The 15,315-nt window shown below is 42.4% G+C and overlaps 1 protein-coding gene across 15 annotated transcripts in view; it reads right to left on the bottom strand.

Moving 5' to 3' along the window:
* Nucleotides 1-7,201: 7,201 nt before the first annotated feature.
* Nucleotides 7,202-15,315, bottom strand: part of UBE3A (ubiquitin protein ligase E3A) — a 56,872-nt gene continuing 48,758 nt past the window's right edge. For all 15 annotated transcript variants that reach the window (XM_080612177.1, XM_080612168.1, XM_080612170.1 and 12 more), the window contains 6 exons: nt 14,072-14,277; nt 12,123-12,287; nt 11,589-11,744; nt 11,423-11,496; nt 10,375-10,518; nt 7,202-10,141 (listed from right to left, as the gene is read on the bottom strand). In XM_080612177.1, the coding sequence (XP_080468303.1) occupies nt 10,021-10,141; nt 10,375-10,518; nt 11,423-11,496; nt 11,589-11,744; nt 12,123-12,287; nt 14,072-14,277 (866 nt within the window). In that variant the 3' untranslated portion in view covers nt 7,202-10,020. The remainder of the gene's footprint in view (nt 10,142-10,374; nt 10,519-11,422; nt 11,497-11,588; nt 11,745-12,122; nt 12,288-14,071; nt 14,278-15,315) is intronic.

Below are 15,315 nucleotides of genomic sequence, written 5' to 3'. Positions count from 1 at the left end.
GACCGTTGCTCTGGTGAGTACAGGTGCTCAGAGTAGGCACTCGTATCTGGGCAAGCAGCTGTCCCCCTCCTATTGATACTTTTGGGCCTGGTGAGAGACAAATCTGACAGTGACAAAGCAACAGCGCTTTGCCAGGACACTGCCAAAGGGACCACCAGGTAGTAGATGTCCACACGCAGCCCATGTCTAAACTCTTGTTATCATCAGCCTAGAAGCCAGCTAGACTTAGGGATCTACTGTAGGCTGGGCTTAACCTCTGTTATCAAAGTTTCCACTGATTGCAACAAGAGCTTTGGAAAGTAGCTGAGATCTACCTCTGGCCAGTGGAGTTCGGGAGTCCTTCAGCTGAATCTTGTCCTTATTTTCACCATGGCTGCGTGGTTCTGAGTTACCGGCTGGGCTTAAACCACGACACAGGGGCTTGAGACAAGTAGGAGAGGTAAGAGAGGCACTTTTGGCAGGGGTCTGAGTGCCTTCCTCACCCCACACTGAGGAAGGCAGGGTTGCAAGTGGGGCTGGGTTGGTACTGTAAGCACAGATAGTCACAGGTTGCTGAACTTGCAGCTCTCCCCTTGTAACAGGCAGGTACCACATGCGCCTGTAGCTGATGTTTGCTGTTGTGTTACTCAAATGCCATGTCTGGTAGGGTTTCATACTCACTGTCATGTTCTACATCAGTCACTGTTCTCTGTAAATATCTAACTACCTACTCAACATCCTACAGCTGTTCCAGCCTTCTAGGAATATACAGATAGAACTGTTTAAAGTATTACTTACACCAAATTTGTACCTGTTAAAAACTCCCACAAACAGAAGAATGCTTTGTCAGCTGATGGATCAGAACAGCTTTATCTATCCATTAAATACGTGTTTGCTCTTCCCTTTTGCGTACTTCCTGTCTGGTTTCCACATGCCAGAAAAAAAGCTATTTTGATGTTATTGGCTTCAGTCAATGGAAACATATAGCTTTTGGCATGATGAAATTGCATCCTTTGACATCTATCATCTCTGTAAGATGCTTTTTCCACTTCTTTAATGTGGCAGCATGTACATTAAAATATTCTGAGTGACATTCAAGCAACTCTGTGGTTTCTCTTACCCATATCCCTCTGGATTTTAGCGTTTCATGACAGACTTTCATCATGTCAATTACATTGCCCAGAAAGCTTTAGCTGGAACAGAGATCTGAAGTGACAGAAAACCAAGCGGGAATGGCGCTGGTCTCCCCTCAGCATGGGGCAGCTAGCACAACACAGCTTTGGTCCCATGCCCAGTTTTGACACCATCTCTGTGTTTGCAGATACAACACAGGCGCGAGAGCCTTGACCCCCTCCCTGTTTCCACAGCGGCACCAGGCCTCATGGGAGGCAGAGCCACCTGGCTCCTGCCTTCCCTTTCCCCATGGCAGGGTGACACAGCAGGGATGCCACCTTGTCCGGCAGAAATAAATGTGTTGTCAGCACTCTGCTACTTGCACACATGTGTCACCTACCAGAAAACAGAGAATGGTTTGGGTTGGAAGGACCTTAAAAGCTCGTCTGGTTCCAACCCCCTGCCATGGGCAGGGACACCTTCCACTAGACCAGGGCATTGGGGAGTACTTGGCGTGGGCTTGTCTGGTCTTTCAACCCACCACAAGAGAAAGCCAGGAAGGAGACAGCTCTTAGAGGGCATTTGAACACATGCCCTGAATTTGCAAACAGGGGTCTCATGGGCACAGCGTTCACTTTGCACAGGTACAGGAGCCAACCTGTGCCGAAGGGGTGGCCATGGGGTGGGAGTCTTGTTCCAAACTGCCTGTGCTGATTGAAACACCTGATGGGGAAGGCCAGAGGTGCTTGAACATCTGCTGCAGGTGCAAAAGGAGGGCAGAGTTGGTGAAGCAGCACCAGTGTGGTCCAGGTGGTGCTTGGAGCAAGCTTTTCCAGGGAAGAAGTTCTTAATTGTGAGGGTGGTGAGGCCCTGAACAGGTTGCCCAGAGAAGCTGTGGCTGCCCCATCCTTGGCAGTGTTCAAGGCCAGGTTCGACCGAGCTTTGAGCAACCTGGTCTAGTGGAAGGTGTCCCTGTCCATGGCAGCGGGGGTAGAACAAGGTGATCTTTAAGGTCCTTTCCAACCCAAAGCATTCTATGATGGTGTAAGGGCCTTGAATTATAAGCCCTGCTCCCTAACAGCAGACGATTCAAGCTGTGCTGCTCTGTGAAGTGCTCTCCATAGCACCCCATCCTTTTTCCCTTGTTCCCTACTATTATTTTACTTTAACAGATTTTACAGTAGAAAGCTCAGCTCAGGAAAATTCAGTGAACTGGACAACAGAAATGGTGGTGACAGCAAAACAGCACATCCCTTTGTACAGACTCCCTTACATATAGACAAGGGTTGGGGTTAGCTTAACTCTGCAGCTCATTCTGCAGAAAGAGTCCAGGGAAGGAACAACCCTGGATTTATTTCTTTTCCCTTAAGGCATCCGCTTTACAGTTTTATTCCTGCCAAATGTTTACAACCAGACAGGGCTCTGCTTTACATTAAGGAACAAACTGGTCATTTTCCGTTCCCCCATGAAAGCATTAGTGCTTTCTGCTTTAGTGCTTTCTCCGAGACTGTTGGTTTGGAAGACACGTTCCTGTATCACTGCTGACAGCAAGGATGAGAGGGTTGCACAGGCCAAACCAGTTCAGGTTGTCCAACAGGATAATACAGTCAGGCTGACTAAAGAAGAGCTGTTCTTCATCTTGAAGACTGCGAGATGACAGCGTTTTACTTGGCTTCAAAGTCCCGCAGCGCTTCCATCAGTGTTTCCATCCTGGAACACACAGAAAGAATCAAACTCTTGTTTACACAGTTTCAGAAAAACCCTTTACCTATCCCTGAGAGCAAAATCAATTACGCACTAAATGGAGCTGGCAAGTCAACAGGCAGATGAAGCACAAGATTCCAGCTGTGGCAGCTCTCCTGTGGGAAGCCATCAATCCAGGAACACTCCTCTCCCTGCAGCCCCAGCCACAGCCCGGAGCTCAAGAAGGATGCTCCTTTACAGGGAGGATGGGAAGCCCCACTCCCTTCCGCTCGGCCTTGGGCAGACTGGGAGGGACACACATGCAAGCCCTGAGGAGCAACCTCTGGGGCTAAAAATGGTCAGGCCTTTTGTTTCATGAATATCAGGTTTGGCAGCCGTTCGCAGCTCAGAAATGAACGTCCCTCACAGCTTCACTGCGGAGAACACAATTCTGCTGCTCTGTGTTTGCAACCCAACCCCGCTGTGCTCTGTGCAGGGTAAGCAACGAACGGAAGACTCATGTTATTTAAGCAAAAGTGGTTTCTCCAACCTCAGGAGCAGGACATTGGGTGGCCTCAGCTCCAAGGATGAGCACAAACATCAGCTTTAATCCAGAAGCAGCAGCAGTTCTCACAAAGAGATCATCTTCACCAGCACTACCATTACTGCTTGGCTTCTGCTGGGAGAGCACAGGGTACAGTGCCAGTGGCCACATCTCCCATGCCGTCCCTTCCAATGTTCTCCCAAGCGGCAAAGGACAACATGGTCCAAATCTGACAGGGACCTGTCTTGTAAGCTGGGGGTAGGTTACTAAAACCAGAAGTGCAGAAACGTGAAAGGAATCTACTAATGGCTACTGTTCTGTTTTTCTTTCCTTAACATTTATAGTGGCTGGTATCAGCCTTTCTGTAACAGGGCAACTGAAGAACAGTAACATGGAAAACCAGGAAAGGACTACTGCATTACAGACTGAATGGACAACTTGGGGAATAGCTCATGATTTATCAGCTTTTTGGCTGTTTTGACATTTTTTGAGTCACCTGCCTAGAGAAAACAAAACACAAAAAAACCCCAAATCCCCCCAAAACCCAACACCTCCCCCAGCCCCCTTCTGTTCTTATTGCCAACAGCTGTTTCCCACATCACACTGGAAGGGGTCACCCCACAGCAGCCACTGCACCCAAGCAACTGCTCCAGGTGGGTATCACAGTGAGAACAGCGGGCAGTGCCTGCCTTCCCAGAGCGGCAGATGGATTGCACTGAAGGATAGCTGGTTTTGGCTCAGCTCACCTCTAGGGCCAAGGAATCGAAGGGACCATGCTGCAAAAATCTGTGCTTTTTAGGAGAATCAATGCCAGTTGCCCACTGCAGTACAGATGCGTTACCTGCAGAGCTACAGTGCAGGTAGTTCATGCAAACAGCTTCCATGGGATTTCTGCTGTCATCAGTATTTACTTGCAGATTTAGGCTGTTTAAAGCAAGCCTCAGGGCTGCTTGTTCACAGGTTCTTGGCACAAGGAAGCCTCTTAACAGCAGTGACTTTGGGCACTGTGTGGTGAAGGAAATGATCCAGAGGTGAGTTTTTTAAATGGATTCTGACTACTGAACCCCAATGCCTCATCTCCCTGGCGTAACACCACTGCCTCTGACCACGCTTGCATGAAGGCTGGAAAAAAGCTCAGGTATAGCCACAAAAAGCTGCAGAGTTTTTCTAGGGAAGCACCTCACACCTTTCCAAACACATCACTTGCAGCCACACAGCCCATTTGTCCTGTCAGCCGTGGCCGGGATTCTCTGTGCATGGTTCAGACGGGGTAGGATTGAGAGAGGAGCTGCCCCAAGCAAAACACCTTCAGTTCAGGGTTTCAATTGCTTTGAAAGGCAGGCTTTCACCTGCCATAACCTAACTGCACCAGCTGCAAGCACTGGCTCCAAAGGAGCATAAGCACAGTGAGGAAGGAGCCATGCAGCACCTCAGGGCAGCCAGAGGCAGTTCAAACCTGAAGCCAAAAGCAGTGCTAAGGGCAGGAGCAGCAGTGGGCAGCACAGCAGTTACCTGCTCTGTGTGGGTTTCAGTCCAGCAGGGCCCCATTCTCACTTGTGCAGGGCAGAAAACAAAAAGGCAGAAGGAACTCGGGTGATGGGACCGAGCGGTGCTGCCGCTGGCCACTGGGAGAGTCCAGAGGCTGCAACCACTCTTGGGACATGCCTAGAGGAAGCGTGAAAACAGCAGAATATGGCTGCTGGAGGCTCCCACCTTGCAGATGCTGCCAACACAGCTCAGTTTTACCACCTGCAGCCGGGCAGCAGTGGCTGAGGCTCAGGAGCAGATCCCTGTTGCTTCTGCAGCTCCAGCTTCTCCCTTTGCAGCTGCTGGTCTGTAGTAGGATACAGCAGCTGTGTGCTGGCTCCACACCACCCACTGTCCCTTCAAGAGAAGCCAAGAGCACAAAAGAGAGAAGGGACTAAAACCATCCTCCAAAGGTGGTAACAGCAGTAGCGTGTGGTCCCAGAGAGAGTCCCAAACCCAGGAAGCCTTTCCTTGGGCTGGGACACCAAGGCCTCTCTTCTCCAAAAGCAAAGCCAGCAAGGAACAGGCTTGGATGAGTCCAACTGCTTGGCCAAAAAGCTGCAGGTTTGGAACACGTTTGCCCCCGAGAGGCCCAAGCACTGCCACTGGGAATGAGCTCTAGCCCAGGAGGAGTGCTCTCACTTGGGCAGGCGGATGGCCGTTGAGCTGGAGCCTGGCAAGGGCAGAGCCCAGTGGCTGCAGCCCTGCTTCGAAGCAGCTGACAGCCATTTTGTTAGAAATTGTATCCATTGGGGATTTCAGTCTGGGAATGTGAGACACTCCCTGGAGAGATTCAAGCTGAAAAACCCTGGCCCAAGAGCAACCTTTATCAGATGCTTGTAAGGAAGTAAAGTGCTGTGTTTTGAGAAGGTATCCCTGTTGGTGAGGGCAAAATGTCACCTGCTTTATGTTAGGTGACTTGCTACAAAGTGCAAGGATTCTTCATGAGCAGATGACCATTAAAAACTTATATAAGTAAATAAAATCAGTGTACACAGCACAAGGGATGTTATTCTGAAAACATCTTCATCTATGGAACATTCTAGTGTGGAGCTTCCCATTTTTATTAACATCAATTCTATTAGGAAATAATGAAACCCCCTTAATTGCATCATATGAGCTCACCTGACCTTTACACCTTGCTGCTCAAACACTGAGTGTTTGCAACAGGAAATAACTAAATCAAGCCTAGCAGCACATAAGGTATGGCATCTCAAAACATGGAACAGAAATGTTTAACTTGTTGCCTTTGATAAACAGTTACTCGTGAGCATTGCTGCTCACACTGTGGTACTACACGGGTCTGGAAGCAAAAGGATGCAGTGGGAAAACAGATTTAAGGGATTTTCTCTGTAGGTGAACCCCCTGGCACAGCAGAAATGTACACCACAGCTTGCACTGACATTAAGCAGAAAGGCCTCACGTCAGCTTTGCCGATGACAGCAGTTCAGGCACAAATCAAGCTGCTGGGTTTTATCTTCACCTGACATTGCTCAGTTCTAGTTGTCAGCCAGGCCTGTACGAGCCGTAGCATCTCTGCACAAGTAGTTTGTAGTTTAGCTGTGCTGTGGGTCCTTCCAAAGGCAGGAGCCAACTCCAGTGATCACTGTCTGACTTTCACCTAGCTCTGCTTTTGTTTTTAAGCCTCAAAACTATGCACAAACATACCCAGGAAGATAACGCAGCAGTTTCTGAGGCTATTTTATTATCCTAAAATAGAGTAACTATTCCTGCCCTCTACCTGTATCTCCAGTGTCCTTGTCTCTCAAGAAATTTCCACACACACAAACCCTGAAGCAGGATATATATCGAGCACAGACGTCCATAAACACAAGCATAGCAGGCAGACTTCAGTTACTTGTCAGGACCGCTGGGTTTACCCTACAAATACTGCAGAATAGAATAGAACCCATGCTGGTGTATCTCAACATGGCACCCTCTGCAATTAAAACCCCCTTCCCACATCCCTTGTCTTCCCAAGATCCTTTACAGAACTCCTTTCAGTTAAGGAAATAAAACCAAGCACATCTCTGCTTCCTTCATCTTCCCAAGCCATTGTCAATCAGGATGTTTTCCAACTGCTTCTCTTCCCATCTAGTTACTTTTTTCTGTTGACCCATCCCTTCCTCTCCCATCTCATCCTTCCACTTGCTCCCCCACCAGCCAACACAAGTGACTCCACCAGCCAAGCCCAGCTCCCACACCATACACCAGCCACTGCAAAAGAGGCACTGATGTTTCATACAGTACAGTTCAGAGAAATAGGAATTTGCATCCAAGTGAAATACGTTTTTATGAGAAAAATAAAATGAAAAAATGGATTGTGTCACATGAGACAATGCTGAGATGCCCAAAACAATTTCTTGTTGACAAATTAAGGACACCCTGAAAAGAGAGCACCAGCACACTGCCATCACAGTGCTACCTTGAATGAGGAGCCTTATGTCTCACCTGAAAGAGGTATTTCAGTGACACAGAGGTACACCTACATTTCCAAGGTCAGCTTTGTAGACCTAAAGTTTGCTGAATGCTGCTGAAAGACTATGAGAGACTACAAGAGAGTTAAAGACATTCCAGGTGTGCCTGGAGAAAAAAAGAACTTAAAATGGCATTTTCCCCAGTATGACAATTGTTCCAAGCAGCAGAGGACTGACTGGAACTTCTGTAGGGCAGGAGAGCAGCCTGCAGCTACAAGACTTCAAGATTTATTTACTTTAAACCTTATCAGCTGCTGCAGCTGGACAAGCACATCTGTAACACCACTAGGGAGATAACGTGGTATTTGATACAGTGACATTTTGGGGGAGGCAGTATATATTTAAACAGGAAATCTGTCAAATATGAAGGGCTTATATCTTACCTGAAAATGATTCTCTGAAAAGCAGCTTATACTTTTAAAGGCCAATACAATCATGTATTATTATAATCTTAATGCTAAAGGAAGATAAAAAAAAGCATATTCACAATGTCAACACTTCAGTTGGAAAACTTTGTATTGCTATCCAATGATGCTGTCTGCCCTGGTTTTGGGTCTGTTTAAAAAAAACCAACATGAATTTTACCCACTTGTTAGCTGGGTATATCCATAGCTATATCAGAATAAGACAAGTTATAGGGACACAGCTCAACAGCATTAGACCATTGATGTAGTACATACCACACAGCAGTATCATGATGGGGTTCATACTTGTCACAAAACACTTCAAGGCACTTGGCAAATCTTGTTCTCACCACTTACAGTAAAAGATGCCCCAAACCTGAAGGAATCTGCAGGCACTGTTGTCAACTTCCCTACCCAGAGGCTGGTATATCTTGTTTTCCTCTTGAAGGACATGAAATAAGGTGAACATGCAGGACAGCATGCCCTACCTGTAACCTCCAGCTCAAGCACGAGAAGACAACCGGCACCAATCCTTCTTCAGCGAGGTTCAGTCCCTGTGTCGAGGTCATCTTGGATTTGAGAGGGGAACATCACTGGACCCCACATCACTACAGTTCACCTCTGAAGAGATTTCCGTACCTGTAACCCTCAACTTATGCTGTACTACAATGTTTTCTAATCAAATAATGTAATATCCAATTCATCAAAGTAAGGAAGTCACTTGTTTTCTTTTTCACTGAACCGTGGTGAAAAAAGGTCACTGTTTTATTCAGCATCATAGTCACATAACAGTTGTCTGTTTCTATTACTAAAAAGAATTTATTAAAATAGTCCTGAAAGACAGCTTCTCTTTCTCCAATAATTTCAAAACTATGCCTTTTAATGCCAATTCCACACAGTCACGGGATTGATCGGTAGTAGTCAGTTATAAGCAATTGTCAAGGCACAAGCTCAGCTCTGCACATCTGCTGCAGCTTGCATTGGAAAAAAGAGATATGCCAGTTACATCCTCACTTAAAAACGCATAATCCCTTTGTCATACACTGCAACAGGAGAAATTAACATTAAACACAGACTACGAAAGGTAAAGGATTTATTTCTGATATGATTTGTAGAGTTAAATTAAAAACCTACTGAATACTTTATGTAGTAGATGAACATAACCTTAGTACTTACTTTCTAACAGTTTATTTAATGGTTGGAAGTGTACAACATGAAGTAGGCCTTACGTTTAATATTGTTCAATTTTGCTTATTGTTAGATGAGATTAGAATACAGTAGCCATCCCTTTAGATTATGTTGCAACACTGATCATGTGCCTTGATAAGTAGGAACAATAAGTCATTAAATAAACGGTGATGACATAACATGTAGGGAAGACTTTGGATTGTCTATTTAAAATGTCAACGTAATAGGCAATTAAGAATAAAACTTCATTTTAAGTGCACTTCCACATGCTTTGTTTATAATAAAGCAAAAACTTCCTATCTTTTTTCCAAACACTTCACTCCCTACTCTAAAGCTGTTCAGTTGAAAATGCACTTTCCCCAGTAAACGTCTTTTTTAAAAAAGTAACTAAAATTTCTACCCTTTCTTATGCTAAGAAATGTTTCCTAATTAAAAACACAGTTTATTACAAGACGTGTAGGCAACATATAGTGAAATGAGATTTAATTGTTGTGCTGTGACTAAAGTAAAGTTCTCAAGGCTGCAATTTAACATTCCAAGTTCTCCCTTCCGTCTTTATTGATTCTTAAGATTTTGCACAGAAACTCTTTGGGGGCTAGAACAGCAGTAATTGCATCACACTGTTTTCCAAGACTTCAAGTTTCAAAAGCAAACTCTTCAAAAAGTACAGTTCTTGATTTGATTAGATACAGGGACAAAAATATAGCACATACTTGAAGGTTACATGGTCTACAAATGATGGCAATATTTTCCTTGGGAGAGTACAGTTTGTTTTCTTGTAAATACTCAAAAAGGCTCAACTTCAAGCAGTAATAAACACAAGCAAAAGTGATTTAACCCTTAAAATAAATATTCAGGAAAACCTCTCTGTACATACAAGTGAAAGAATATGTAACACTTTCACGCTAAAAGAAAAAATAAAGATTTTGTTCATATAAGCAGCTGAAATCTGCTGTTCCAGCCCAATGTCCCCAGTAAAGAAGGGAGGCACAAACACAGGTGACTACTGTAGCTCACTATCTTATGGCCTTTTTAGACAGGGACATCATCACCATCATTTTTTAATCCCTTTTTTAATATATTTTTTTCTATTTTGTTATATTCATTACAGCATGCCAAATCCTTTGGCATAAGTGATGGCCTTCAATAATCTTTCCTTAAGCTTTTCTTTGCTCGAGTACTCCGGAAGCAAAAGTACATTAAAGCATGTGTGAGATGTAGGTAACCTGTGGGGAAAACAAAGGAAAAAAGAAAAACAAGAATTCAGACCTGCGAACATGCAGTACCTGCAAAGAAATACATCGCTCTTTCACAGATCCAAGGTAATGAATTTAAAGAGAATTCACTTTGCTTAAAGATTCAACTTTCTGGATTTAACCAAGTTAACTTAAAAGCAAAGAATTTGCTTCCATTTATAACCAAACAAGAAAAATGAAGACTTTTTTTCCCCTTTTTTTACCTCTCTGTATCTGGGCCATTTTTGGCTATGATCATCTTTAACTTTCCAAGTCCTCCCACAGGGGCTCTGTCTGTGCCCGTTGTAAACTGTAAGAATAGCCTTTTCTGTTCGTCTGTAAATGAATGGACAATTTCCCAGAATTCCCTATGAAGGAAGAAATCAAGAAGTGAACTGAAATCTGGTATAAATGAGACTCTTGGAAGTAACTGAACTTTGAATGTTTAGTAATCCTCATCAACCCTAACAGCAAGTTTACAAGTTACATTCATAAACCAAACCAGTAACTTATTTACCAATCAAATGAGATTCAGAAGTAGAAATTAGAATTATTACCAAAACACTGCAGTTTAACTGTTTTAAAATGTTAATTTGGCTGATAAATGAAGACTATTTGCAGATCACTTAATTTAGGATTCCCATTTCCTAAGGAATTACACTACAATGTTCCACTACAATGTCCATTTCTGCCACCATCTTAAACACTACAGTAAACAAACACAGCTACTGTCAAGGTTTTCTACCCTAGCAGGAAGTAGCTAAGTACTTGGCAAAGTCTAGAGCACTCAAGATGCACACTTCCCTAACCCTTGTCTTCAGAGTTCTCTAGTCAAAGGGGACAAGAAGGTAGAAACATCAAAACCACTGAATTTATTTGATTTCTAATTAGAGCAGAAGGATCTACACATGCAACCTATCCAAACAGTTCAGTGTGATTTCATTTTTTTTTTTTTTTTTTTAAACAGCAGCAAAGCAATGGTTATTTATTGAAACAGCCCTGCTTATACTGGGGATTATTTAACTATATGGTATGAGAGACAAAAAACCCAGGGAAAAATCCCTCTTAATCTTCACCAAAGTTCACTGGAAGCTAAAGACAGTACTTACAACTATGTGCTCTTTCCTAATGACAGTACTTGAGTAAAGTGGAATTATACATAAGACACTTGAATCTCCAGCACTACAAAAATACTACATCTTACAATACTATGAAGAAACAGCCATGTCAAGTGCTTTTTCTCTTTCAGAAATCAGAAAGAAAATAATTTACCTAATAATAAGAGAGTCTCTGGTATAGCCACCATCATATTCTGTAGTTTCTTCTAGTGCTTGAAAATCTAAATTCTGTAAGAAGATGACATTTTTTAAAATGACCACTAGTTATGTACTTAGGATCAAAAAAGCTCCACTTTCTGGTGTACATTCAGGATTCTTACCCTACTTCCACATATAAGTAATTCAATTTCCTCTGGTCTAAATAAATATTTCAAAGGAGATTCATTGGTCACCATGTGGAATCCTCTCCGAAAGGCCTTGAACTGCTTTTCTACTGATTTATTGAGTATATAGTCAGCATACAGATTGACAAATTCCTGTAACGAAACAATCCCCAAAAAAAACTTAGTACTTTGACACATGCCACTCGAAGTATCTTGCAAAAATATAAGACCCCAAAATACGTGTAATTCTATGTAGATTACCTGGGTTCAGCTTCTACGTAGCAATAATAAAGACCAAGTCTCACATATTTCTCAGACAGGTCAAACACCCCATCCAGAAGCTACAAATGCATATTATTGATGCTTTCTTTAAAAGATAAGCCTTTCCTGCTTCCAACTATACTGTGCTATAGCAATTTAAAAAGGCTTTTAAGCTTAAGTCAGGAGGGAGACCAAACCTTTGCAGTGCTACACAATTCTGCGTACAGTATCTAAAAATTACAGATTATGTTAAAAATCATTCCAGTGTACCTTTCTATTTTCATTCGTAATAGGAATTTTATCACCGTTTTCCTTTAAATCATGCATCATTGGATTGCCAAAGAGATCCGTGTGAGATATTTGAAACGTTATCATCATATCATCTTCCACACTTCCTTCATACTCTAGCAAGTCTCTCAAACTCTGGTAAAGAACCTAGAGAAAAAAATAAATACACATCTGTCATAAACAAATTTCAGGATTTCACCGAGTAATACCAGAAGGCAGAAAATCATCTGCTCAAAAACAGTTGTTGCATTCTATGACCCAAGTCCCCTAAGATCTCCCATGACAGTCCAAACAAAGGTCTGTTAACCTCAGTGTTTGAAAGAACCAATAGCAGATATTAAGGAAAGATAAAAAAGAAACATGGCAATGAATGATAAATCCCTTAAAAGAGCCTACCAGTACACAGGAATATTCCTAAATGCAATGGTCAAACCTGTAGTTTGAGAGCCACTGATTACTTCTCTACCATTCACCTCTCTTGAAACTGTATTTATTTTTGGCATCCAGAACACGTTATGCTGTAGGTTGAACATACACGTATTAAAATCAAAGAAAATGCTGTATCTTATATCAGACAAACTCCAGGCAGCAAGCTTCTGTCTTCTACATCTTGATTTAAACCCCAAACAAACTAGGAAATAATCTTGAAGCTACACAGATGGGCAGTCATTAAGGTAAGAAAACATTTATGCACAAATAAAAAAAAAAAAAAAAAAAAAATCACAAGTTAAGCCAGAATTTGCCAAGTGGAATCTGAAATTAACTGCAAGAGCTTGCTCTATTCAAAGGAGCAACCAACCTTCCTCCATGCCACGCCTCAAGAAAAGCTCAAGACTCTTTTAGAAACCAAAGGCTATGCGCAAAAGGAACAATTATTTGGCTGAGGCAGAGGTGTAGGACTCAAGAATGCAAAACGAAGGAAAAGCAACAACTGAGTGCAATTGTTTTTTTTATGGTGAAGTACAAATAATAAATTTCTCCTCAATGTTTCAGTTATTGAGAGTTTACATGTAAGCCTCATCCTTTCACTAAATGTATCCTTTTGATTCTTCCACAGCACCTTTAAAATACCTTGCATTGCCAGCAACTGGACTTGGAACTGCTGGTGTGAGGGCTGGTGAACACCATATCCTCCATGCTCTAGCAGTTGGGACTTGATATTAAAAGTCTTTTCAAACATACTTGATTTTATGATTCTACTCATCTTTTTTGAGTAGCTGAAGATTTGCATAAGTGCTTATGAAAAGGGAAATGAAGCATTTCAACTCATATTAGCTAGCATGTGAGAAAGCTACTGGTGATTTTTTATTGCAGATGAAGCACGACAAGTCACCCTGCATAGCTGCTTCTGTGCTCTATTTGAAACACACGCATGGCTTAGTGCTTTTGTATAGCCACTGGCTGGGGAGAGGTAGGGAAGATGGATCCTGATCACTGCTCCAAAACTGTACAGATATTCAGACTGCCTCATCTGTCTTTTGCTTAAGACAAAAAGCCAAAACCAAACCCCAAGTGCATCACACCTTTTTGCATGTCTACTGTTACTTTCATATTTGTTGTAGAAATCTACTTCTACAAATAGATATAACCAGCCTAATTTTAGAAGTCTCTTTGGGAAGATACTATGAATAATAGTTAATGCTTAGTAGTGCCTTAGTGATATAAAACAATTTAGGCAGCATGTAAAAAATATAACAAAGCTTTACTGATACCCAGCCCTATTTGTTGACTTGATAATTCTTCTTCCTCCAAGCCAGATGTAGTAAGAGATTTTATTGCTTATGAATTTATTTAACAAATACAGCGTCCTTACACAAGTCACTGGTTATTTCACTTCCACTTCTGACAGTGATCTTGGATTTGCATTAAACCTAGATTAAGTTGTTGCATGACAAATGCATCAATAAACTCAAAGAACATAATGAACTTACAGGATGAGAGTCTGCCAGATCACGGAAAGTTCCTTTTTTGCCCATTAGCTTCCTGTAGACAACCATGGGAAAATGTACATCCAGTATACAGTTATTGTAAATAGCCAGTCCCAGTACTATGCCAATCAGTGTAAACTGACCCTCGGTTTCAAAAGAGGACGGATTAAACCAAAACAGTTTTGTAGATTCATCGTATGTGAACATCCCTGTAAGAAAAATGAAGTTGAACAATCATGGTTACATTTCAATAAAAATGACATGTAAAACATACCATTTATAAACACATGTGCATTAGAATGCCTCTAAAACATGCTTAGCTTAACATTATCATGAATTTAATGCAAAGAGAACCTACTTACCTTAGGGTAATTTGAGCTGCTCAAAATACATTACCACTCAAAGTATGCAGGAGACCTGCGATACAACATCCTGCAATGCCCACTAAACCTGTGCAGACACAACCTTTCATCGCCTTCCATTACTAAGTAACCAGGAGCACACTGTCAACTTACATTGTAACTTCGATAAATATAACAGGGCAAGAAAATAACAATCAAAACCCATGTGGCTGCAATAATCCCAAAGAACTCCAATTACTACAAAGTGATAGCCTTTCCTTAAAGGCTTTTCCAGGTCAGTTCCAGCAAAGGAACAGGACTAGACGCAGCCCTATTACTTAATTGGAAGCCATGAGAATGGAGCATGGATTAACCATCACATATAATCTTAGAGTTAGATCCCCAACACATTTGGGTTTTGCTTGTTTAAAGGTACTTGGCAAGGCCCACTGTTGCTGCAGCTATTACATACATCTGAACTTCAGGAGAAAATATGAGACTGTGTCCCACAGGAGGGGATGCAACTTTTAACACTTTATCACTGTTGGAAGCAAAGAGGTTTTGCTTTGTTCCCCTATCTCCCTTCATCTGATTATCTGCAAAGTCCACAAACTGAGTACCTTTACAGAAGCCTTCAACAGACAGCTGAACTGGCACATGCCGGGAGCTACAGCGAATGGATATGATGGTACAGGCAAGACAAGGATAAAGCCTTACCCTTTTGGCTGTAGATTAGCTCTTGTTTATGAAACCCAAGTTTGTGCATAGGCACAACTTAAATGCACTATTTAAATGAACCCTACAGTAAAATCTATTACCTTACTAGATACTAAAGCAAGATAAATTCAAACCCCATAGACTTAAGGGGAGAGAGAGAGAGAGACTAGTATAGTCACAGTGACCTGT

Source organism: Psittacula echo (genome assembly GCF_963264785.1).
Source record: "Psittacula echo genome assembly, chromosome: 3".
Taxonomy (NCBI): domain Eukaryota; kingdom Metazoa; phylum Chordata; class Aves; order Psittaciformes; family Psittacidae; genus Psittacula; species Psittacula echo.
This window is presented reverse-complemented; position numbering and strand designations above follow the sequence as displayed.